Source organism: Pocillopora damicornis, chromosome 8 (assembly GCF_964200805.1).
Source record: "Pocillopora damicornis chromosome 8, jaPocDami1.2, whole genome shotgun sequence".
Classification (NCBI taxonomy): Eukaryota; Metazoa; Cnidaria; class Anthozoa; order Scleractinia; family Pocilloporidae; genus Pocillopora; species Pocillopora damicornis.
In genome coordinates, this window is record NC_142677.1 from 19054464 (window position 1) to 19081454 (window position 26991).

The 26991-nt window shown below is 37.1% G+C and overlaps 1 protein-coding gene across 2 annotated transcripts; it reads left to right on the plus strand.

The window, feature by feature from the left end:
• Positions 1-233: 233 nt before the first annotated feature.
• On the plus strand, positions 234-20687 carry LOC113686533 (uncharacterized). 2 transcript variants are annotated; one of them, XM_027204169.2, is made up of 30 exons: positions 234-501; positions 1551-1639; positions 2202-2414; positions 2669-2880; positions 3473-3551; positions 3674-3888; positions 5345-5388; positions 5843-5883; positions 6291-6388; positions 7389-7467; positions 7647-7763; positions 8446-8641; positions 9201-9293; positions 9511-9603; positions 10121-10241; positions 10449-10544; positions 11256-11304; positions 11809-11917; positions 12222-12288; positions 12399-12481; positions 13205-13289; positions 13536-13617; positions 14505-14568; positions 14781-14819; positions 15126-16978; positions 17245-17325; positions 17920-17968; positions 18197-18376; positions 19105-19176; positions 19812-20687. In XM_027204169.2, exons 1-30 carry the CDS (start codon positions 388-390, stop codon positions 19947-19949), a joined length of 4851 nt encoding a protein of 1616 aa, XP_027059970.2. In that variant the 5' UTR covers positions 234-387; the 3' UTR covers positions 19950-20687. The 2 variants fall into 2 exon arrangements, with proteins under 2 accessions (XP_027059970.2, XP_089036650.1); XM_089180524.1 differs by lacking the exon at positions 234-501 and adding an exon at positions 732-864.
• The last annotated feature ends 6304 nt before the right edge of the window (positions 20688-26991 follow it).

Below are 26991 nucleotides of genomic sequence, written 5' to 3' on the forward strand. Positions count from 1 at the left end.
AAGCTAGAGGCTTTACTGAGACTTGAAACAGGAAACTGATTTTTGTTTTGCTTATTTTGGTTTTTACTTTTTTATTTCATACAATAATTGACAAAGTTAAGTGGACAGACAAAAACTTCGCAAAATTGTTCGTCGTCCTTTAAGTTATGTAGATGTCCTGTTTTTTTCCTTGACGCTTACACAGCATACTTAGACCTCTTCCGAAGGCCAAATATCGAGCCCAGGGTCATTTTAATTCCTTGCCAGCGGAAGGGCTCGAGGTGGTAATTCACAAAGCGGGAATGTCAGAAGAGGGAATGAATTGCAGCTTGTTTATTATGGAAATTCGCTCCATATGTGACACATGAAGGGCATTTCCACCCGAGATATGAAAGAAATATAATAGTTATGAGACTTTACATTCGTAACAAAGTGAAATACGACCCATCCAATGCTGGAAAGCCGTTAATATTTGTCGAATTCCCAGATCCGCGCGCGTTCACCGTAGGCCAAGTGAAAGAGGTAAGCGTGACAGAGTATCCTTCATGTTGTTTTAATCCAAGTACGAGCCCAAAACAGCTGATTTGAAGTTTGCAAAATTTAATTCGTTGTTGGATCGTTGAGCAAAGTGCCTCGTTACGTTCAGAACCATTTTTATTCTATTCTTATTCAACTATTCAACTATTCAACTATTCTTATTCAATGACATGTAAATAAGTTGCGGGGTATTCTGAAGTTGCTCCTCAATTTGTTGCCCGAGGGTAGTCTCTCTAACGTTGACTGCTAATTCAACCGCCAAGCAATTAGTCCGAAGGCCGATCACGGAATGATCTTGTCCAACATAAGTTGGGTTACCGGCGTAGGTTGCTGATTTGAAATTAGGAGGTAATTAATGTCTTTGCATGACCAGTAATTTGATATTGCACTGAATCGGTAGGTTGTCCTCTCTTTGGAGAGGTAAATTCTGGTAGTATTCTACACCGTTATGCCTTGATCGAAGGAGATTAGACGGGTGGCACCCACTGAGAGGGGGGAGTGGTGGAAGGGTGCTCTTGTGTACTTAAGCTACCAGGACTGTGACATAATGGTGTCAAGAGAAAATTATCTATATTTGACTCTGATTAAACCAGAACCTCAATCAGTTTCCCTTGAAGGTTCTAGTTATGTAGAGTCAGCTATGCTATTGGTAGTCAGCAACTGGTTTGAATGTGGGAGTAACATTAGTTTTTGGGGTTTCATTATCTGATTGAAAGTAGTCCAGAGAAGTAATTTTGTTAATAGAGGTGACTGACATTTTGATAACCTCAGTGTAAGTTGTCATCAGAGTCGTGTGAAGAGTTGTTGTCAGTTGAGTGTTATATGGCTGGTTTGTGTAAACTAATTGGTCTGTTAATCTGCGATGTTGTTGGCTGTGAAACTAATGTAAAGTAGTGTAAACAGGTTGTTATTGTTTGGGATTGTTATCTCTTCTCCTGGATGTACATTGTAGGTACAAATTAAATTTATTTTGCAGAGGTCAGAAATACCTGTGGAGATGATACCATTTCACACTTTTTGTTTCATACTCTCAGGAATTCAAAAAGAAAGCCAGAGCAGCCAGAATAGACTCCTTATACCTCCGTCAAGATGATGGTTCTTATGAGGTTTTAGCAGATGACAGGTAAGATTTTTTCTATTTTAGGTGACTTCAATATTTTGTTGTAGTGGAAAACTACTATGGTCACAAAAGCTTCTGCATAATGGCAACTTGCGAAATAATAGGAAGCAAATTAAAAACAGTTTTCAATGTTATAAAGCACCCTTAGTGTTGTGGATGAATGCTACAGAGATTTTTGATTTGTTACTTTGACAGTGATCATGCAAAATTCCAATCATCATTTATTGACAATTTCTTGACAATATAGAAAACTGCCTGAACAAGATCACATCAGTAATTCTCCTTACTGTCTGCCATACCATTCTTATGCTGTTAGTTTGGAGAATTTGGTATTGGATCTATTTATAATTCCCTAATTGATATTTTTCGTCATTCTCATTACTTGTCTGCTTGATATTGTATTGATATTGTAAGGAGAAATTCCATGTTGGTCACTCATGGGAGTTAAAGGGTTAAGTTATAAGAGTGCAAGGGAACCATAAAGGAAAGCTCTAAGAGGAAACCTTGTGAGTCAATACTGAATTGTCCTATCAGTTTACATGTAAGAAAATTGTTTTTTTAAAAGGACTGTAGGCTTCTACAATATACAAAATAATGCTGTTTTGGAAACAACAAGCAATCCTTTTTGGGCTGCAACAATCTACTACAGACTGCGAGAGGTGGAAAAAGAACATGGCGGTGCAAATCTCACAGATGATCTAAGAGCAAGTAGAGGATTGGAACAGTCTTCCATCCAGAAGTATATGGCCTTAGGGATCCTCTTCAATGGAGGAAACAAGTAAGTCAGAATTTTCTTTTTTTTCAAGAGAGCTTCTCTCATGTTATGCCAAAGTGAGGATGTTGTTCCCTCAGAAATGGTGAATGTATCAAGCTCTTGGTGAAAAATATTAGAGGAAAACAAACTAAATTTTCTGGCAACATTTTAGCTCATATTGCCATCGTCACTTCTTAATTACTCTCTAACAACTTAACTAGACTACTGCACATAACCCTATACATGTAATTAAGTAAGATATTGTGTTTCTCCTTTAGTCGAACACAGCAACAACCTCCATACTTTGAAGAGGTGGATCAGTTATTTGATCACCTTCAAACAGCTGGAAAAAAGCCAGTTCACATGTCACAGCAAACCTTGGCCACATTGCAGCAGCTGAAAGATGAGTATGAACAGAATGATGTCCATGAAAAGGATTCCATTGGCCACTTTGTTCAAAGACAGGCTTTGAAATTAGGACTTGTTTCAAGTAAGACACTAGATCTATAGTGAAAGGTTTGCAAAATTATTGTTAAATAATTCATTGCATGTGAAATACATGGAATGATTCATTAATATCAGTCTGCTTTTCAGTTTTGACTTACTATTAGTATGTTAGATAGTTTCAAGTTATGTAACCCACTGAATTGAATTATGCTTGCATAGCAAGCATGGTATGTTAAGCAACAGGTCCTTCTAGGGGGGTCCAAGTCATGCTCCCCCCTAAAAATAAAGAAATTTGAGTCTCTGGAATGTGATATCCAGCATTTTGAGAAATATTTGAATGACAAACAATGTTTCAGCCAGACACTGTTGTAAGAATTTTAAAAATAGTAATTTTGTATTGCTGACCACAATTCACAAAGTAGGTGGCAAAAAAGGGTCTGACAACTGGAAAGAATCTGCTGTGTGCCACCTTCTATATGTAATAACATCCCTGATTAAAGGCATCCATCTGAGACAGTGCTATGTGTGTGGAAGAAACATAAGAGACACTAACCAAGATAAAATTTAGAAGGTTTCTGCATGGCTGCTTTCAAGTTAGTAAAATGTGTTGTTCTTTTTGTTGTCTTCACTAATAGAAGAATCAATTCAAAATGGTGATGAGTGCAGTGGAAACAATTTAGAAGGAAATGGACAAGTTGTGGGTGCAGTTCAGAGGTAAGTAAAGCTGTAACAGAAACATTTTCTCCATGTGAAAAGGAGGGAAGAAATTCTGTCATGTTACTATTTTGCTAGCATTTGTGTATGTACCTCATTTTTTTTTCATATGATCACAACAGAGGTGGCAGAAATAAGGCTAACAACAGAGGGAGAAGAGCCAATGGGGCAGGAAAGGTGGGAAGAAGAGCTCCACAGAGGCAGCGAATGTGTGGAGACTGTGAAGAAAATGTGGCTACTCTGTTCTGTGCTGACTGTCAGCCATCCCTGGTGCTCTGTGATGACTGTGCAGTTGTGCTTCACAGGGGTGCAACTAGAAGAAACCACCACTTGAAGGGTAAGTTGTCGTTGCTTGGTGTAGTGTGCCTCATGCCATGCATAAAATAATTATTGCAAGCTTAAAAATTCTCTGAAGATCCAATTTTATACCACCCATCCTTTACCATAATGCTTGTTATGGTACAATGCTTTTGGTTATATTTGGAAGAATGCTGCATTTTCATTAGAGTCCTCAGCTTCAGAGTAGTGATCTGATTTCAGGCTGCTTTATATACCACTGTTAAGAATATATGAAAGTCATATATTTGAACTGCGGATAAAGACATGAATGAAAGTGATCCTCGCAGTGATGTGCACTACTTGGGCAGTAGTGAAAATAAGGCCTGAAAAAAATTTCAGGCCTGTACGGGATTTGAACCCATGACCACTGCGATACCGGTGCAGTGCTCTACCAACTGAGCTAACAAGCCAACTGGGAGCTGGTCATGATAGTGGTTCTAAATAAACCCGTGAAGTGATGAATATACGGTTAAGAATATATGAAAGTCATATATTTGAACTGCGGATAAAGACATGAATGAAAGTGATCCTCGCAGTGATGTGCACTACTTGGGCAGTAGTGAAAATAAGGCCTGAAAAAAATTTCAGGCCTGTACGGGATTTGAACTCATGACCTCTGCGATACCGGTGCAGCGCTCTACCAACTGAGCTAACAAGCCAACTGGGAGCTGGTCATGATAGTGGTTCTAAATAAACCCGTGAAGTGATGAATATACGGTTAAGAATATATGAAAGTCATATATTTGAACTGCGGATAAAGACATGAATGAAAGTGATCCTCGCAGTGATGTGCACTACTTGGGCAGTAGTGAAAATAAGGCCTGAAAAAAAATTTCAGGCCTGTACGGGATTTGAACCCATGACCTCTGCGATACCGGTGCAGCGCTCTACCAACTGAGCTAACAAGCCAACTGGGAGCTGGTCATGATAGTGGTTCTAAATAAACCCGTGAAGTGATGAATATACGGTTAAGAATATATGAAAGTCATATATTTGAACTGCGGATAAAGACATGAATGAAAGTGATCCTCACAGTGATGTAAATATATGACTTTCATATATTCTTAACCGTATATTCATCACTTCACGGGTTTATTTAGAACCACTATCATGACCAGCTCCCAGTTGGCTTGTTAGCTCAGTTGGTAGAGCGCTGCACCGGTATCGCAGAGGTCATGGGTTCAAATCCCGTACAGGCCTGAAATTTTTTTCAGGCCTTATTTTCACTACTGCCCAAGTAGTGCACATCACTGCGAGGATCACTTTCATTCATTATATACCACTGTTGTTAATTAAAGCACTCTTGCTTGCCAAAGTTAAGGTTTTCACTTTACATTTCCCCCCAGGCTGATAAGGAAAAAAGTTGTCAACTTGTTCCACTTGTTGTTGATTAGAGCAGCATTTCATGAGTCAGACTACTTGTAGCTATATCTGTGTCATTTTTTTTTTGTTAGATGTAATAGAAGCACCAGCCCCGAGCAAAGGGTATACCCCTAAAGTGAGTGCAATTATTATTTTGAAAGTCATTTTTGCATTGCCTCATAAAATCTTGATAAACTGGACAAGTCTTCTACTTATATTGTGATGGAGTATAGCAGTAAGTTTTTTTCTCTAGACTTTTGCATTGGTCTGAAAATTGCCCATTAGATTTAATTGCTTATTATAACCTCTACCTCTTTCAAACAGTAGGTAGACGACTTTCATTGGGAGATAAGGCATAATAATTATTTGACATTTGCAGGAGATAACTTTTTTAAAGTAGCATATTAAGTTGAACATACTAAATATATAAGGTGCTGAGTGGACTGCACAGATATGTCAACAATAAATTAATGCAATTTGCGAGAGATATAGTGACCAACTGGTTGTATTTTCACATCTGACTGTTTTATTTATTAGTGTAAATAGAAATACGCTCTCATACTCAGAAATAATAATGCTTAATCTTTTAGGCCTACAGAGCACCATTTGCTATGTTGGTTGCATTTCACAGGTATGTGATAATTGTAGCTGTTGAGTAAGAGGTTAAAGAAAGTGTAATTATAACATACATGTAGCTAGTAAATTTGTCTAATCAAATTCAATTGTGCAAGCGTGCTTTATATTCCTATTGTGCAAGCTCGTGACATTAGCAAACAAATCCCTTGAGAAAAACAAATTTTCCATCGGGTTGAAAATGTTAGAAAACAATTGGTTCATGCATCAGCTGTGCATTCGTCGAGATATGAAGCACTTGGGAAGGTTGGAGAGCACTCAAGAAGCTAGAGTTGCTCTTGCATGGCTACGCCTCAAGCAACTCTTACACATCTTTCGTGCTCTCCAAACTTTCTGTGTGCTTCATATCTCAATGAACGCATACTGACGTATGAACCAATTGTTAAATAATGTTTGTCCTGATAGGGCTGCCAATGAAGTTCACAGCAAAATGAGTTTGACTGAAGATGAGTTAAAATCCAGAGCCCAGCCTCTAACAAACACAGATTTGGAGATAAAACAAGGTAAATTTATGTTTTGTCTTAATTAATAACTGACATTACCTATTCCCACTAGCAGTGAATATCTCAGTCTATGATTTTGTAATCTTTTGGAAAGAAACCCTCAAAAAGCCAGAATGAAGATCCAATTGTTTGCCTCACTGTCAGGAACTTGAGAGAATGAACTCAAGGATGTTGGGTTCTGAGGAGATTAAATTTTGTTTTGCTAGACAAGTAAATGGGAAACAGCTTTTGCTCAACAAGGAATGTAGACTTTTCAAGAATAACTGATTAAAATAGTGTTTGCCTTGAATTCTAGCAAAAGAGGTGATATGTATTAGCAATTGAAAGTAGTTCTTAAACCCTTGGAAAAGGGTAAATCTGCAATTTAAAGAATTTTCTGTATTGTAGAAATTACCTTTGTTCTGCTAGTCTCCTCTGGCCTTTAGAGGTCTCAAATTTAAGACTCAGGGCCAGTAATTTAAACAAATTTTAGTCATTGTTTAACAAAGCAATATTATAAGCCATCTTCAGTTTAGCCAAATCATTTATCTGAACATTTGTTTTTGTGAACAGTCTGAAGAGGGCCAAAAGCTAAGAATGGAAGGGCAGTTACTTAATTATATCAACCCTCTTGCAGAGAATCCCTTTGGCCCACTGGTTTCGAAAAACCACAGTCTGAAATAGATCTTGTGTAAACAATAAGGCCCTTAAAGTTTGGAAAATGCCTCAAATTTTTTTTACAGAAATTTGCACAAACCCATTTTTGGTAAAGCTCTGAAAAGGCCAATGTCTTTGTAACCAATGATGTTTGTTAGTATGCAGAGGTAATAACAAGTCAAAAAACAAAGACCTCATCAGTTTAGTGGGTTGTGTCCTCGTGTACCGGTACACAAAGGAACGAAACATTAATGAACTGCATCACAACTCCATGTATGGATATGAAAACAATTGGAATCCCCCCATGTACCGGTACACCAGGAAAGCCCCGTTTAGTGGCTCTTTACTGCTTTCTGATTTTCAGGACGATGGTCAGGCTTTGACTCAATGGAGAGTGCCCTATTGAAGAATGAGCTTGTACAGAAAGAGGCCAGAACACCAAAGTAAATTAACCATTTTTATTTGTAACTATATTTTTGTTAGTTTTTGTCAAGGCCTGATAGGTTCACCACAGTGTGCTTTCTTGGGCTTGTGGTCTCTAGAGGAACTCTGCTATAAACTGCATGTGACCTTATTAACCTCTTTGACTGTCAACTTTGCAAATATACTCTCCAACTTATAGGTATTCTCTCATGGAAAAAGGCCAGCCTCTTGCTGCAAGGTGCTCAGAGTTTGATTATGCTGTTCAGAATCTAAGACAAGCAGCTTCTATTCCAACCATACCAGTAATAGCAGTGAGGTATATGTCTTTTGATGGCGTCTTTGATTTAAGCATAACTTATCTGGTCTGTTGAAACAAACTTTCATTACTGATTTACTTAACAGATTATCAAAAGATAAATTTGGGAGCTGTTGCCTAACATGTAGGTGCAATAGTATGGAGCTATGTAGGTAACCATGGTAACCATGCAATACCAACCACCTTGTGTAGTCTCTCTAAACAAGGTGGTGAAATATCTGCACTGAACACCTAACTGACTTCCGCTATTGCTGGGATTGTTAGCTGTAAGATCCAACAGCTTTTTCAAGTGTGAATGAGAAATGGTCTGGAAAGATTAACCCATGATGATTTATGAAAACAAGCAAAGCTCAATTATGCAAACGTGTGTGCAAGCTCTCGAGGTCTTAGCTGCCACATTGCACAATGCCTGCTTGCATGGAATGGCAGGGCAGCTGTGCCAGTCAGCAAGTCTGGTCTTCATGTTAACTGCCCCCTTTAATTCACACCCTTAGGAAGTGACATTGGATTAATGTGGAGGTTTATGTGAGTTTCTTTGAAGGAGGGCAACAATAATAGAAAGGTCACCAAAAGAATCAAACACACAAACCCCTGGTTAGAAAGATTTGTCAGTAGTGTTTGGTTATGTCAGTGTGTGAACTAGTGAAAAAATTACAGTGTATTAGTTTCCTATCATTTGCAGGCCAGTTTTCAGAAATCGCCAAGTATGCTTGTTAGTTGATAGTGAAGAACCTTTGAGGGAACGCTTTGTCAGAGTGGTGCAACAGCGAGGAATGTCAGCCAAGACCAGAAAACTGCCTGTAGGTGATTTCTTATGGGTCTTACTACCCCCTGGAGTAAATCCTGATACAGTGAGAGACATGCCAGATCAGGAACTGGTATGTAGATATGTGGCAAATTTAATGCTAGAGATCTTTTTGGTTGATATTCATTCTTTGTGTAAAAATGTGACTCACTAACCATGAGCAAGTCTGCTACAGCGTAGTTCTGTCACTGCATGAGTTACCTGCATATTCTTCTGAATTGACATTAGAATGCAGTAACAACAAGTCATTTGGTTATGGTTCAATCATAAGAGGCACGAGTCAGTTGGAAAATCAATCATGTAACAATTTTATAGGTCCATTATAAGTTTTCTGTCTGGCAATGATCATGCAACTGCATGTAGCATCCATTTCTATGTCTTTGAAAAAAGACTTCTCTGTTTCTTACTAAAAATCTTGCAACCTCAAGCTTTCCTGAGTCTTATGATCATAGGCAAATGGAAGAGGGAGGTTGATGACTGAAATCATTCTTGGTTCACATTCTGTGTCAGACTTAGAGTTCTGAAAATGTTAATCGGCTTTCTGAGTTTAAAAATGTAAACCCTTCTGGGCATAAATTATCAACTGAAAGAAATAATTATTGGTTTTGAGGCACTTACATAATTTTCTGCAGGTTCTCCCCATGGTTGTAGAGAGGAAAACATGGGATGACTTGTGGTCCAGTCTTAAGTCCACAAGATTTCTTAACCAAGTCAACAGAATGAAGGTGACCTTAGCACAGATTGGCTAATGTATTTCTTGGACAGAATGTAAGGATGTGTCAAAAAAAAAGTTTTGCAGTTTTGAAAGAAATGTAGCTGGCATTATCAAGAGAAAGCTGTTTTCAACTTTATTGGCTGCTCATTAAAGAGTTCCTTTTTTTCTCTTAATTACTATATTGCATTGATGAATGTCAGGTTTTAAGTTTTATTATTCTCTTTCAGAAATGTGGCTTAGCAAATCTGTTCTATCTTGTGGAGGGTAGCCCTAGGGAACTGAAAGGAAATCCAGGCCCTGAAGTAGCAAGTTTCTTGCAGGTACACATGCCAATAACCTGAGTAGAATATATAAACATAGTGCATGATCATTCAAATTTTTCAATGGACCAGGTTGGATAAAAATATCCTTTATGTAATCTATATTTTTTGGGAGTTGATGTATGTCCCATGATTTCATTTGGAAGTAGGCTCCAGTCTTCGCCTTCAGTATTATGCAGAGTAAAATATATTTTCAAACTGGTAGAGCAATCCTTTTACCTGAGTGTTGAATTTTCAAGAATTCCAAGCAATTTTAGGTGGTAATTTGAGGTACTACAGGCACTAAACTTTATCGCTTACTGCCTGAAAAAGAGAAAACTGCAGCCCACTTAAAATGAGATTTTTCAGTTTGTTATAAATTATTTGAAGCAGCTTCCCTTTGAAAAATTCATTGATGCTTCTGTCACAAGTTGAGAGTGTACTTCATTTTAGGTGTCTTACTGTGGCAACCATATCATGGACACTTTTTCTGTAGGATTGCTCATACTTCTTTTGCTACAATGATTTTACCTTTAAGGATAAACTTGATAGTTTGCTGTTAGAGGAGCAGTTTCTTGTGAATCGTACTGGCTCGTGGATGAAAAGTGTGGAATGGCTCTGCCATTTAACCAACATGACAATAGAATTCCTGCAGTCAGGTATGCAATACAAAACAATGTCTTTTCTTAATGCAGCCTGGTTAAGTTTCATTCATATCTTGGTCAAGTGAAAAAACAAGATGCTTTTGTGATAAGATGTCTCAATAATGATGTTTAATGTTGGAAAATGAGATAATGTTCCCATTTTCAGGGAAAGAAATCAATAAAATATTTTTCTAAGAACCTTTTATGGATCCTATTTTACAGATGGAAGTCCCAAGTTGAAGACATACAGTGAATTTTCAAGAGGAAGAAAATTGCGGAGAAACTCAGCTAACCTTGATGCAGCACCTGTAAATCCAGGTACATGCAGGTTCCCTCTTAAAGCTTATGATTATTTTTCACTAATCAAAAAGGAAAAGAAATTTGAGAAATATGCATACATGTAGAAAAAAGTATTCAAGATGTTTGAAAGGTATTTTAATTAGAAAATGAGTGACTCAGAAAATTTTGTTCTCAGTTAGGAAGACTTTTTCATGAAAAACTCCCTTTTAAATTATAGCAGTGCTTGTCATTTGACCTCATACAAGTTAATAAAACCAACTTATAAATGTGCATGGAATATATATACAGACAATTTGTGAGGGAAGCCAGATGAACTTCTGGTGGTCACCTTGTGGTGGACTGTCATCCTATCTAAGTGGGAGTAATTAATACTCCTGATCACTTCATAAATTGGTCTGGCCCAGTTGTTTGAAAGCCAATTGGCACTAACCCAAGGTTAAATTTTGATCCAGGTTTCTATATTAATTTGTACAAAAGGCTTTTGGGAATAATTTTTGCTATTCTTTTTAGAGCATCCAATAATCGAATTCTAGACAAAAAGGATAATACTAATTTTTTTGTTAAATACACCTTCACATCTGAAATCAGATCTCACTTTAACCCCGGGTTACCTCAATCCAGCTTTGGACAAGAGGACTTAAATTTAAGAATCCAACACTACAACATCTGTATGAGCTAGAAAGAATGTTTTTATTAGGAGATTCATTCATGTTGTCATTTTGTCCATAGTGGCTGCATCTGTCTGGTCAGCATCAGAGTTCACTGACATTATAAGGAGGTAATCACTAAATTACACTTAAGTTAATCTATGTTAATTTGAAATTTGTTATGAAGGTTTAAAGCAGTCACCTGGTTATTGCAACTTGTTTCCTTGCCAGTTTATGGCTTCATTTTTTTTGTAATGTGTGAAGTAAATCAAGATATGAATAAAAGAGCACATTTTAAATGACATTATGACCCCTTTTCCCTTTAATTTGAATTACTATCTGCTGTTAATGTAAAAAATAGTAATGATTTGAGTTGAAATAGGGAAGATGTTGTAGTCATGTAGAATGACCACAGCTGCTTAGTTTTATAAACTTGTACAACCTATGTTTATGTCATCATCGTTACTTCTTTGGAAGTTGATTTGAAATACTACAAGTTACAAAAATCATGAAATTTCAAATTATGAGAATTCCAGGTTGGACTTGGTTGGGACTGTAAAATCCTATAGTCACATAATATTCATATATTCCAACATTTGTTTAATAATTGGTTCATTTTCCTATGTTACATTTAGCCATAGCAATGGTGGGATGGAGCTTCATAGTTTACCTGTCAGTGGTGGAAATGGTTTACAGGAAGAAAGATCTTTGATTGTGATTCAAGGCCTTACTGTTTATAACAAGGTAAGTATTTTCAACCAATGCAATAAAATGAAGAGTATTTGTCAACTAGTAACTGGGAGAAGAGGAAGGAAAAGAGCTGTCGCGTTTGACATGTACCACTTTTCCATGCAAAAAACTTTTTTTTTGTATTGATCAATTTGTCTGTCAAAGTATGGAAGATCAAAGTTATAGTAGAGTATTCCATAAGAACCTTTTCTCTAACTTAGTAAGGACAAGAAGTCACAGGATGTTATTTGTTCAACAGCCATATTAATTTTAACATTTTTATATGAACTGATTCTATCCTCTTGTGGATACAATTTAGCAATGTCACAGGGTACTAGACAAAGCCTTGGCTGATCTTCTGGACAACATGCATCAAACTGCTGAAGGTAATTCCTTTGTTATTCATCTCTTGATCATGTTTTGAGTTTGTAGGCATTATTTTATACTTAAAAGATTGGAATTTCCGATTTCTAAAATTACCATTTTGCTCCCTCAGCTTGCATTCAAAAACATCTTCAAGGTATCACTGACCAGCTTGTTCATGAAGATGTTCCACAGTGGTACATTCTTTGGTTACAGGTTAGCATTCCATAAATAAAATAACAGTATTAAGAATACGTAGTTAACCCCTTCACTCCTAAGAGTGAGTGATCAAGAAGTAGTTTCTCTGAGCCAAATTTTTTACACCATTAGCAAACAGGTAATTAGAGTAATAAAAAATATTAAGAAGGATATTTGTTTTGATTTTGACACCAAATTTTTTCAGAACTAACATTATAATAAATGTGTGGTAGACAGTAAGGTGAATTGCTATTCATATCTTGGGAGTGAAAGGGATAAAATATTTGTTGTAAGTATAATCAAACATCTTGTAAGTAGGCACCCTCTTTACCAGGAAGAGTGTCAGCTTTAAGGTAGATCTTCATTGTTGGGGCATGCATTATACTTGCCTTAGCATGAAGAAAACAATTTTATAGAAACAGTTCATAGATAGCTTGAATGTTGAAAGCTGAAAATGATAGTAATACATCTTACAGGAAATAATTCAAATTTTGCTTTTTATTTGCATTCCTTAACCATTTTACACCCTAACATCAGTATGCACATTCTCCATACTGTCATCTATACATTTCCTAAGATGCTGACATGGAGAATTTGTTTAACAATCAAGGGCTTCTTTAGTTGGTGATCATCTCTGTTATTCTCATGATCTCAAATGAATGATTCAGTGGTATAATTGTCAGGAGAAACTAAATGCTGGTCACTAAGGTAGGATGTAAATTTGCTTTACTGTACATTTAGGTTTTTAAAGGAGCAATAGTGCGAAGAACAGAGACAGCGGAGGAAACAGCAGAAATTTTGAGCAAGTTTTATCAAATGTCAGGAGGTAGGATGAACTGTTAGCAAATGATCAACATGGTGCAATTTGATTGCAGCTTGTTAGAATATAAGGAGTTTTCTTTACTGGTGTGTCTTGATCAATATCACTCTGTTTCCTGAGACAAGAGCCTTCAGGTAACCTGGGAATTTTTTGAGAGATCTAGACCAATGCAAAGCTAACGGTAGGACCTAACACAGGAAATGCAGTAAAGATGATGAAAATAGCCAAAGAGTTTTGACTTATTCATTTCAGGTGTGGCAGATGTGCCCCTGCCTACTCACAATGATATCAATGTTAACAATGGTGCTCAGTTTGGGACTCAACCAGAGGAAAGGTACCAAGTTGACTATCATCAATATGATGGCTAGTTAGTAACAGTGGCTTCATAAGGGAACCACAACAGCTTGCTATAGTTATAATGATGAGGATTGAAAGGTACCAGTGACCACTTTTGAAACTGCTTAAAAACACCTGTCAAGCTTCATACAACTCCCCTTGTAATCACTGCAGAATCATTTAGCCACATCACCAGATGAGTACCAGAAGTATTACTGTATAGCAGACAAAACATCTCAAATTTCAATAATTTAACTTAAAGAGCAAACATTCATATCAGTATGACCATGATGAACAAAACTTCTTTTGTTTCTACAATGTTCTTGTACGTGTACCATGCTTCCAAATTGGGCCAAAAATCTCCCTTTTTGGATATGAACTAGGTTTAACTGATGTCAGTTAAGAACAGTTGCAGTACTCAGTTGGACTCTTTTTACATTACCAAGACTGCTGGATTGAAACACATATATACACATGAATGTACTGTACATTAATTCATCTATTTGAGGAACGTTGACTGTGGATATGTGAAAATCACATATGTGAACATAGAAACAGAAATGAATATGAAAGCGATCTTTGTAGTGATGAACACTTCTTAAGCAGTAGTGAAAATATGGCCTGAGAAAAAAAATCAGGCCTTATTTTCATTACTGTTTAAGAAGTGTCCATTACTGCGAAGATTGCTGTCATATTCATTAAAACACTGACACACAGTTAAGTATACATATATATATATATATATAGAACTTGTTTTCAGAGTATGGTAAGAGTTATTTCTTTTTGTTATTCATCATACAAGAAGCCAATATAGTAGTTTTTCTTTAATACTTTTACAATAGTCCAGTATTTAAAACTTGTTTAAAATTTTTATTCCATTGCTAGTCCACAAGGGGATGAACTTGTGTTTGCTAGTGATTCACAAGAGGAAAATGCAATGATTCGTCAGGTTTGATAGAGATGTTTTCCTTGACGTTTTGTTTAATATGTTTCTTTTTCCTCTTTCTGTGATTTAATTTGAAAGCGATAGACAATTGATAATCACTGTATCACACATGCTCATTTCACTCTCCTACTGTTTTGACCTGCCTGTCATCATTCTTTGTCATTTTTATTTCTTGCTAGATTTTTTTTGTTAATCAAGCTTAGTTGTCTCTGTAGGCTTTGCAAGCATCACAATATCAAAACAAGGTTGATGAGGTGCGTAACATTTACGTTATTGATTTCGAGGTGCTTCTTTGTAGTTTTATCCCTTTATAGCTAAAATAAAATGGGGCTCTAATTTTATTCAGGTTGTTATATAGACAGTATATTGTTTTCAGTAACAAGAGGGTTCAAACTTAGATATCCTTGACTTCACCCTGCTGATGGTCTATACTTTTGTTTTACTTTCTTGTTACCAATTGAAATGAACTCAGACATTTTTATGATTGAAAGGCTACGATTAATTTCTATTTCTCAAATTCACTCTTTTCATGTTGTGTAATGTCTTCGACTCGTTTTCAGATCAGACCACCAGCAGTTCAACCGTTCATTCCTTCCAGTTCAGATGGTGAACTTCAGAAATATTCCCTAGAATCTATGTATGAAAGAGAACAACTGTTGCTGGCTATGAATCTTAGCAAAGTAGAATATGATGCTGAAAGATCTTACAAAGACATCAATCCTGACCAATCTGATAAAATGAGTGAAAGAAGTTTCATATCAGATAAGAACACTCCTAGCAAACCAAGAACTAAGATGGATGTCTTCAAGCCAACATGCACTACTGTTTCTGGTGACAAGGATAACACTGCACATGATGAGCTTGAGAGAGCACTTAAACAAAGTTTGGAAGAGTTTGAAAACCTAAAGAAAATTCAGGAAGAAAAGAGGAAGATGTTGGATGTCGACAGGGACTTGCAGAAAGCTTTGGAACTGAGCAGATTGGAGTATACTCAATCACAGACCAGTAGCACGTGTGACGGACTGAAAGAAAAGCAAATTGATGATGGCAGCTGTTTGTCAGACGGAGATAGAGAGTTACAAAGAGCATTGGAATTTAGTAAGCTGGAGGCTCACGCTGTCAGAAGGGATTATTATATCGGCATAGTGGAAAAAGACTTTAATAGAGAGGAAAAACAATCAAGGGACAGTGAAGGAAAGAACTTTGTGGAAAGTGACCTCCAAAAAGCCTTAGAACTGAGCAAAGTGGAATTTGAACAAGAGAAAACAAAGGTTTCAATGACTTTGAGTGCTGGAGGTCGATCGAAGGAGAAATCCATTTTGGAAAGCAAAGAACCAGAGAGCGAGTCTTTGTCCAGCAACGAGGGTGACGTCGCCAAAGCCTTAGAAGTAAGCAGAAATGATTGTAACAAAGTTGCAGAACACCGAGGTGATGGAGTGTTAGACAAGGAAGAGCAGTACATCACAGAAAAGTGTACTATGAACGACTTACAAGGAGAGAAGGACGTAGAAAAGGTATTGATACAAAGTTTTGATGGAAACAGAGGACATTCCAGTGACAGTGATTTAAACAGGGTCTCAGAGTTGAGCAGAAACGAGTATCCAAAATCCACAAAATCTACTTGGGATGAGAAAGATATACGCACTGATGCTGATGTTGTGGTACAAGGATCAAATGCTGCATTGGTGCAGTCAGGGGAAAGACTTGAGCCTGATCGAAACGCAAAGTGTTCAACACCAATCAAGGAGTGTGTTGCTAATGATGATGTTGTTGCTTCTAGTGTACCCTCAGAATTACTTTCACAACATGATGATCATGGTACTTTTCCTGCACTGGAACACTCCACGCCAGCAGGTAGTGCCAAGTGTTCTGCAATCCTGCTGGACTCTCAGGAATTAGATGATGAGAGTGTGGATGCATTAGAACTTCAGATTAAAGAAGTCTCTGAAACAGAAAAGAAACATTTATGTCCTGTAGAGGAAGAAAGAAGTGTTGATGATGACTATGCATATGCATTAAAACTCCAAAAGGAGCTCAACAGTGATGTAAAAGGCTCTGGTGGCCACGCCAGGAAAAGCAAGACTTCAGTAGCAGCTGCTGAAGTCGAAGATCAACTCAAAATTTATCGAGAGACACAGAAAGAAAAATTTGTCACATGCGCTGGAAGGGGAGATAAATCCTCGCGTGGGCTTGATTTCAGGAGAAATGTGGCTGCAATTGCCTGTGGTAAACCATTGCAAATTGGTGTTGCCAATCCTATAAGTAGATCAGAACTTTCTCAGAAGAAGCAGGATTCACCCAAGGACCTTAGTGATATTTCCTCACCTCGAAAACGAATTCGAAGAGATGGAAAAAACTTAGATTATTCACCCAAAAAACCAGGCTTTCATAGAGAGGATGTGTTTGTCATCAGGTGAGAGGAAAGATCAGAGAAGAGCATTGTGATTCCCGTAATTTTTCTCTGTTTGTTTGTTTGTTTGTATTTTCTTTTTTTTTTGACATGAGCCACCCAATTTCTTACAATTTAAAAGTGTTGAAAAGTATCCAGAAGAGAAAAGTATTCTTTAATGGGTAGTGGGTATTGGTAATTATTTGGTCATAGTTTTTTCACAAGCCCATCAATAACGACTTCAATTTGGGGAAACAAGTAAAGTATGTGTATTTGCGTTGATGTTTTAGGGATGATGATGATGAAGAACCTAAACCAGCTGGTTCAAGTGGCTTTCCTGTTTCTCCAAGGCCATCCCCATCAGGTTCAAGGTACAATAGGTCTTATTGTTCTCGTAGAGACGGTTGAAAGAACAAATTAAAACAAAAACAAAAACAACAAAAACGTGCATTTGATCGTTTTAAAAACCTTGATGCAGAAATATTTCAGGGTTGTCATTAGAAAAAGTAATAAATGTTTGATATGAATTGAGCAGGCGGCTGAATTGAAATATGCTTGCATAGGAAGCATGGCGTATTGCTACACGGGTTCCGGGTCATGCTCCTTGGAGAACTTTGAAATTTGAAAATCACCGGGACGAGATTTCCAACATTCTGGGACTTATTTGAGCAACTTTATTCGGCGAGACATTGAAGTTATTATCATTTAAAAACAAACTTATATTCCGTCTTTGATCACCACTCACTAAGTAGCCGGCGCAGAATGGCCTGACAGCCACCGTATTTGCACCGCCTACCAGCTTCCAGTGATAACCCTGCCTTGTGACTCCCCTTGAAATGCATCTTCAAATCTTGCTAGAATGTGAATTCTTGATTTTTCTTCTTGATACAAGTATGTTTGATTACACCCTAAAGTTAGATATTGTCTTACAAAAACATAGTAGTCAGACTAACTTTCTTTTGCAGCACTTTCGAAAGAGTTCATCCACGTCTTCCCTCTCTTTCAGGTCCTATGGTAAGTGAAATTAATTAAAGTTCGTTGCATTGTCACTGATGTGTGTAAAAAACAAACAAACAAACGAAACAAACAGAACAAAACAAAACAAGCAAAGCAAGAAACGTCATCATCAGTGACAGAGCCAAATTTTATTCATACCACATTGACGTCACATGTGATCTATTACTAAGCAGAAACATGGCAACGAGGAATCTATTCGTCAATTTGAATTAACTTTTTTTTCAGCATTCCCCCTCTCATCATTCACCTTCTGGGCCAAAAGATTTATCTATTATAAATCATGTATCAAGCAGCAGTGATAAGCCAATGGGACCGAAGTGTAGCTCTTGTGGAACAGTTGGACATAACAAGAATTCAAAAGTATGCCCTAATTACTTTTCAGCAGAAGCTGTTCAGCGGAGAGAGGTATGGTACACTCAGCTGATTTAAAGGGGGCAAGTTTATAAAGAAACTGTGGTGTTTCTATGGTCGGAGAGTATAACAGCATAATTAAGTACTATCAACTGAGCTGATAACATAAATTGGCCACCGTAAAGAGTTTAAAAGCTGACGTTTAAAGCGTTAGCCCTTCGTCACAGCCCTTCTCCTAAGGGCTAACGCTCGAAACGTCAGTTTTAAAACTCTTTTCAGCTGATTTAATGTTGATAAGCAGTCTCAATAGACCAGTTCCAAACATTTCATTGTTGTTTAATTGTGTTTGTATGTCTGAAAGCTCAGTTGTGCAATTTTTAAACATGGGCTGAAAAGGTCAAAATATCGATTCTCATTCAATGTCAAGCACTCCCTGATATTGATTTTCCAAACATGTGCATATGTTTGATCATTTTGTGGCCTCCGATTATATTTAGACAAACAGGAATTCAAGGTTTCCATAACGCTTGAAATCCGAGAATCTGATTGTTAGTTCTCCCCTCTCGCTGCTACAAATTTACTTGTAAATAAGTCTTGAGAATTTAGCGGTAGATCAAGATAACAAATTCTACCTAATAAGTTCAGTAATCTCATTACTTGTTTGCAGGATGATAATGCGTGGATATTATCGGGAGAAGCTACGTGTTAATCACTTCTGGGAGTTATAGGGTTAGGGTACTTTTTTAGCGCGATAAGGAGACTTTGATTTGTTATCTTGACAGGAACAATCAAGGAAGAGAAAAGCAAAGAGAGAGGAAGAAGAAAGAGAGTTTAATGATCGCTTGGGTGCATTGGTATGTCGGATTATATCATTCATAAACTGTTCTGAACTTGAACATGAGTATACGGTCTAAAAAACTAAACAGAGCTTGAGCCAAAGCGTCCTTCCTGCTGGAGTTTTTTAGGGTTCCTGGAACATGGGGCAATTAATCTAGAAAACTTAGTATAATAAGTATATCTATCTTATTAGAGGTTTTGGTGTGTAGTACCTTTGAGTATTTTTAGCGAGTTGTGCCGTACTTTGACTCGACCTACGGGCTCGTCAAGAGGTAAACAACGAGTACGACTACTCACTCATACTACACACCAGAACTTCTAATGATGATAACCTCTTTATGTCATATAAATTTCCCATAAGGCAGGAAAAGCGAAGCAAGTGGAGAAGCGTAGCACGCGCAGCCGACCGGTTAAACAGGTTTTTGAGAGTTCAAAATAACCAACCGTCCGAATATCGCGTGATATCTGTACTCAATTCGCGCGTAGTACTCTACTTACTCAACCGAGCAATTTTTGATTGATATAATCTTTGATTTGTAGTATGACATCATTATCCCCTTCAGCTTTCAGATCTTGTCTTCTGTGACAGGGTCTAATAATTTTTCTATCAGCTCTTTTTTGTTTTGTTTTGTTTTATTTTTTATTTTTTCAGGCTGCTCAAAGATTGGCAATAGAGGATCGATCAAGAGCATTAGGTGAACAGCTGGATGAGCTTAGAAGACAGTCGCAAAACATGGCTAACACCCAAAAGATGGTTGAAGATGCAATTAAAAAAAAGAGAAAGCGATAGTAAATTAAAAAAAAAGACATGGAAAAACTAAGTCAAAGGAAACCATTTTTAGAGTGCTACGGAGCTTCTGTTTCCTGAATGTTATAATTACGGTGGTGGTTGTTGTAACAGGTTTATAAGTTAGCATCTGCCACGCTTCAAAATGAGATAATTTTTTCGTGTAATAGTTCATTTGTTGAACTTGGTGGGACATTGTTTTGTTGGTAATATTTTAATGAAATTGTACATAATGTAAGACCCTGAATTCAGAATTGAGGAAGGAAAGTTCAAGTTTGATCTTGGGATATTTCATTGGTTTACATTTATTATGGTTTTTACTTTTAAATAGGATTTGAAAAATATAGATTGAAGAATATTTTTAGATGAAAATTGAAATATTTTATATCCTTGTATAGCGTACACGTATGTAGATGAAGGTAGAAAAATTGCTTTTGAAAAAAACAGCTACTTTGATAACTCACATGCAACTTACCTGTGCAGTACTCATGTAAACGCTTCATACATGTACACTAGAAGAAAAAGGAGGCTAAATTCCTCCAAAAGTAAAATTTGAAAAAGAGACTGTTGAAAATATTAATAACATTTCACTGTAATTTGTTTTATACCTATTTTTGTAACAATCTTTGTTTTATTATTTGGTCATTATATGTTCCTGTTGATGTTGAAGTTTGAGTTGCCGTGTTTTATTCAAGTGCAGCCTTTGTTTTGTTGCAACAATAAATGTTTTATGAGAATAAACTTGAGGGTAGTCTCACTCGCAGGCGTTGTCTGATCTTGCCACGTGCGTTCTCTCCGGTGTTGGGGGAGGGAGCCCGTTGCGGAGGGCCGCCATGTTGTTTATTATATTCAAGATGTTAATAGAAATGACGTCTGTTGGTCCTCATGTGTTTCTGAATGTCGCCCAGTCGTTAAAAAAAACATCAAAGTAATTGCGTAAATGTAGATATCTTTTCAAGAAATCCAAATTAAATTGGGTTTATAAATACGTCCAGTCCCTGCCAAAGATCATTCAACTATAATAATTTTAACATCTCCTGTCCAACCTTACTGACAATTGACGTAAGCAGCATCTACCGATAATTCCCTCTGCAGTCCTTTTAAGACGGTTCTTGGTATCATACGCTTCCTTTATTCTTGACCGGAAACGCTCGATTGCAATCGCAGTCAAACAAACTTCCACACCCTCCCCCATTCTATGATATTTGAAGTAGAGACCAAAGTAGCTTGGCCTTGTGATAGGGCATTTTCCTTGCTCTTTTTCCCTTTCAAACGCCTTGCTGAGAGATTATAATTATTTTCTCTTAAAATCATGCAATCAAAAAGGGTTAAATTCACGAGGAAAGTGTAGAAAGTAATGTTACGTGGTTAAATCATTCTTAGGATTTCCTTTTGATAACACAAGCAAATGTAGGGCGAGCGAAAATTATAGATAACGTGTAAAATTTAAAAATAAATCTTGTTTACACACAACTGTTTCTCTTTTTAGACTTAACTATTTGTTGATCGGTATTTTGATGATACTTTACTGCTTAAAGATATGGGCATTCAGCCTTCTATAAGTGACATTTCCTCGTTATTGACTCATTTTCTCTAACTATTTTTATTTTTTTAACTATGGCGTACAGGAATAGTACGTGAAATTCCAGAGTTAAAAAAGTTGTCTACCCTTGCTTTAGTGGCTTTCTTAATGTTCCTGTGGAATGTGTTTTTCGTGACTCGTCAAGCGATGTCGGCCTAGAGTTTGCATTTACAACACCAGTTTATCCCTTTACCAGTTTTTCCTTCTTTTAGACACCGCTATACACAAATCGAACAATTGCTTGATAAATGGCGTGTAACATTGTGCAAATACACCTGCTTAAAGAGTCTTTGAGAAGTGTCTAAATCGTCGAGTTTAACGAGCCCCGGCAAACGAAATATGCTAATGTTCCTCGTTTAAATCGCTTATATGTGCTCTTTGCATTCTCTATTTCCTTTATTCTTGACCGGAAACTCTCGATTGCACTCTCATTTGGACAAACGTCCTCACCCTCCCCCCCAACTCGGTATTTGAAAACTCTCCATACCGACAGTTGATATTAATTAATGATGCATATTCCAGATGGTCGACTGGTAATCGTGGGCGCGCAACGAGTGCAAGTGAGGTCATCGAGGTCGCGGGTTCGAATCACGCTACAGGAGTTATTCTTAATCTGGCTTGGGGGCCGAATAACTTCTCCCCGAGTATGATTTGGAGCTGGCGGACAAGGAGTAACTCTCAAACTGGCTTGGGGGCCGAGTAACTCCTCCCCGTGGAATTTGCGTTTTGTTTTTGTTGTCTTTTTTATTTTTCCCTCTTTATCATCACTTTATGTCTTGTTTTATTTCCTTTTTCCTACTATTGCTGAGCATTATAATTTTGGGCCGCTGTGATATTTATCGGTCATGGTTTTGGTACGTCTCGGTTGCTTTTTTTCTTTTTTTTATTTGAAATTGGGTGCAATATCTTTATCTCTGTTTATGTTATTATTATTATCATTGTTATCACCAAATAATTTTTTTTTCAAATTTTCACCTCTGATTCATGCTTGTTGAGTCGGACAGTTGCATGGCAATTTTTTCTTAGGCGGTTTGAACAATAGCAGTTAGTGCCAAAAAGTTTCTATCGACCACTCCCCTTTTTTCCCATTATTGAAAGAGAGCAGGGGTTTTGAAAAGTAGGCCAGCAATTTGAGTCAATAACTATTTCTACCTTTACGTTCCCATTTATTGGGGAAAAATCTCACCAAACTCTTGGATCGATGTAAGCACCAGCTTCCTATTGTCAAGGACCAAATAGACCGTGGACTAAATTGATATCATCTGCATTTAGCTGTAATACTTAAAAGAGAAAATTCCTAATACTCACAGTTAAATTCGCGAAGAACCTTCGATAAGCTAACATCTAGATTTAGCTCTAACGGTCTTGGGTCTTCTTTCAGAATAAATTTAAAAACAGCACTGATACAATCCGAGTGCATAGAGCTCAGAAAACTTCTTCATAGTAGTCACAACGCACAAGGGAGACGACCTGTTTTCTTAACAGTGACTACCAAGCACCATCAAGAATCTTTCGACCAATTTTTCTATTAAGACTCTAGAATTATATCTGAAAAAAGTCACAGTATTACACCCTTTTATCTGTTAAATCATTTTATAAAAATTGAATTAGAGACCAAAAAAACTTGGAATTGTGGTAAGTTATATTTGTATCTCTTTTTCCTTTTCAAATGCCTTGATGTGAGATTAAAATATTTCAATCATTAAATGGTATGAAACAAAAAAGGGTTAACTTAAAGGGGAATAAGTGGCAAGTAATGTTAAATAAGTAGTTAAAATCATTCTTATGATTTCCTTTTAATAACAAAAGCAAATGTACGGCGGGCAAAAACATTAGATAACGTGTAAAATTCAAGAATTAATCGTGTGTACACATTTTTTCCTCTTTTTTGACTTGCCTATTTGTTGATCAGTATTTTGATGACACTTTACTCCTTCTTGTGGCGCATGGGCATTCAGCCTTCTATAAATGATATTTCCTGGTTATTTATTTATTTTTTTAATTTTGATTTTTACAGCTATGGCTTACAGGAATACTACACGAAATTCCATAGTTAGAAAGGTTTTCTACCTTTTCTTTGGTGGCGTTCTGTCTACCCCGTGGAATGTATTTTTCGTGACCCGTAAAGCTATATCGGCCTGAGGTTTGCATTTGTAACACCGATTTGTTCTGTTACGGTTTTTCCTTCTTTCAGACACCGTTATACACAAATCGAACGAGAGACCCTTGCTTCTTAACTAGCGTGTAACATTGTGCTTATGCACACACTTGAAGAGTCTTTATGAAGTGTGTGGATCGTCGTGTTCAACGGGCCCCGGCAAACGAGGCTGTCTGCCATTACGAAATATGCTAATATTCCTCGCTTAAATCGCTCCTATCAGTTTTTTGCATTATTTATTTCCTTCAGTCTTTGCCGGAAACGCTCGAGTGCACTCTAAGTCAGACAAACTTCCTCACCCTACCCCCCAGCCCGGTATTTAAAAACTCTCTACACCGACAACTTATGCTATTTAATGATGCATATTCAAGGTGGTCGACTGGTAATCGTGAGCGCGCAACGAGTGCAAGTGAGGTCATCGAGGTCGCGGGTTCGAATCACGCTACAGGAGTTATTCTTAATCTGGCTTAGGGGCCGAATAACTTCTCCCCGAGTATGATTTGGAGCTAGCGGACAAGGAGTAACTCTCAAACTGGCTTGGGGGCCGAGTAACTTCTCCCCGTGGAATTTGCGTTTTGTTTTTGTTGTCTTTTTTATTTTTCCCCTCTTTATCATCATTATTTGATCATCATTATCTATCATCAGAGTTTGGAAAAAAGAGTTTACAATCTGACAAGTCAGGAAGTTTAAGTAGATACACTAAAAGAAGACGTCTATGATCCTCTGCCGAGTTGACCGGAGATGTAATTATTTCAAGTGTACAAATCAAGAACTTCAAGAAGCCATGCACTCGTTCGAATGCAACGATCGCCACTAGCACGAATAAAAATGCATTGATTAGCCAGTCTAACGGTCCTCTACTGTCTTCCACTGCTCAGTTTTTGCAGGTGCAATTATTGGATCTATCACTGGATGCACCTTCCAGATATTTCATGGTGATTTTAGAATCGTTAAGACTAAGAGTAGCGTCAGGAGCCCATGGTAGCGTCCATTTTTTATCGTGAGTGACGAGGAAGATTGACTTTACACCTGCCTCTTTAGTATGGCATACATAAATTAAAGTATATGTGTATATGCTAAATGCGTCCACAGAAGTAAAAATGCGTGATACCTGGTGTGTACCATTGTGCCAATGCACACATCTGATAGCTTGTTTTAGAAGTGTCCGAATTGTGGTATAAGAGTTATTCTTTTAATCTGGCTTGGGGGCCGAGTAACTCCTCCCCGAGAAATCGCATTTTGTTCTCACTGTCTTTTCTTTTTTATCCTTCTTATCATCATCAATTTTTTCCACTCTTTTCCTCCTTTTTTTCTTTTGCTTTCCTTTTTTTCGTTTTGGTTGAGCAGTTTATCTTTTTGAGTTACTTCTCTATTTTTTATGATACGGTTTTGGTATGGGTCGGTTGTTTTTTTTTTCCTGTTGTTTTTTTCTTCCTGTTGTTGTTGTTTTTTTCGAAATTAGTTGTAACTTTTTTTGTCTATTGTTATGGTATTTTTATCGTTCTTAATTTCTTACTCATTAGGCCAAGGTCGCACTATTGAACTTTTTTTGTCTTTTTTGAGCGAAAAATCTGCCAACTAGTAGCGTATAAATTAAGTGCCACCCCAATTTTAAAACCTTGCCAAATTTAAAGGAGCCGATGTCCTGCCTCAAATTCTGAAAGCGTCCAAATTTTGAAACCTCTCGCAAACAATGGTTTTTTTTTTAAAAAACTATTTAGCTATTATCGTGCGCAAGACATGTGTCGATAAAATTTCCTTGTCTATCTGACCCTCAGTTTTCATTTTGAGGGAAACGAGGAATTTGAGCGGCGCTTTTATTCGTTTGTCTGACTCGTACCATGGCAATGGGCTCGGTCACTGGCGGCAAATTGGAGAACAATCGGCTTCAACGAGTACTGCTCCTTCCATTAGAATAATCGAAGCCAGCAAAAGTGGTGAAAGCTTCAACCAAAAGATCGGCAGAAAAAAAAGAAAGCGAAGAACGGTCCCAACCTCGAATCATGACTCCGCCGGACGCAGAGAACTCGGCGACTTCGACCAAGGACGATTTCGAAAGCCAGCTCTATTTAGGCGAAGTCTTCGTCTTCTACGTCTAAAAGCTGACACTAGCCGCATAAAAACCTGCTGATAATGTACCAACAACATAAAAAATTCAGAATAAATTTTAAAACAGTATCAAACAGTCTGAGTGCATAGAGCTCAGAAAACTTCTTCATGGTAGTCACACCGTACAAGGGAGACCACCTGTTTTCGTAACAGTGACTACCAAGTGTCATCAAGAATCTTTCGACCAATTTTTCTATTGAAGACTCTAGAATTATATCTGAAAAAAGTCACAGTATTACACCTTTTTATTTGTTAAATCATTTTATAAAAATTAAATTAGAGACCAAAAAAACTTGAAATTGTGGTAGGTTATGTTTGTTTGTCTTTTTTTCTTTTCAAATGCCTTGATGTGAGATTAAAATAATTCAATCATTAAATGGTATGAAACAAAAAAGGGTTAAATTAAAGGCGAATAAGTAGCAAGTAATGTTAAATAAGTAGTTAAAATCATTCTTATGATTTCCTTTTTCCCTTCTATTTCTGAGCAGTTATATTCTTGGGTCACTCTGATATTTTTCGAATACGGTCTTGGTATTTAATATAATTAGAATGGTTAAATTGATGAGCAAATGCAGAAAGTCATGTAATATCATATAATTTCCTTTTGATAACACAAGCAAATGTAGGGTGAGCTGATAGATCATAATAACGCATAAATTTAGAAACAGATCTTCTATACAGTATTTTGATGACAATTTACTACTTCTTGTGTAGGGCACTCAGCCTATTACAAGCGATATTTTATTTTGAAGATTTCATCAAAAAAACAATTTGAACACCAAAAAGAAGATGGTTAATGACATAAACCTAATTTTTTGTCCACTATATGGAAACAAATGAAATTAACAGCAAAACAATAAAAAGCCTAACTGCGTCCGAACTTGACCTCCATTTGTCAAAGTAACTTTTTCTTAACGCACGCGTGGAAAATGGGGACGAGAACGAACCTTCCACAATTTCCGGTTTTCAGCGCAGTATCCAGGATAGCGATGCCTATATGAGAGGAAATATCTGCTTGAAAAATCCGGAAGGCTACTTCCTGCGAAACGTAAGTCACTAGTTCCACAGCACGGCAAAGGAAACAAGCTGCAAGGTACTCAGGCGATTGACGAAAGTGAGTAAGATTCTCGTTTTTAAGCTGGGTAATTATGCGACTCCAGTATAGTTACACTTCAGAAAACAGTATGGTGGTATTT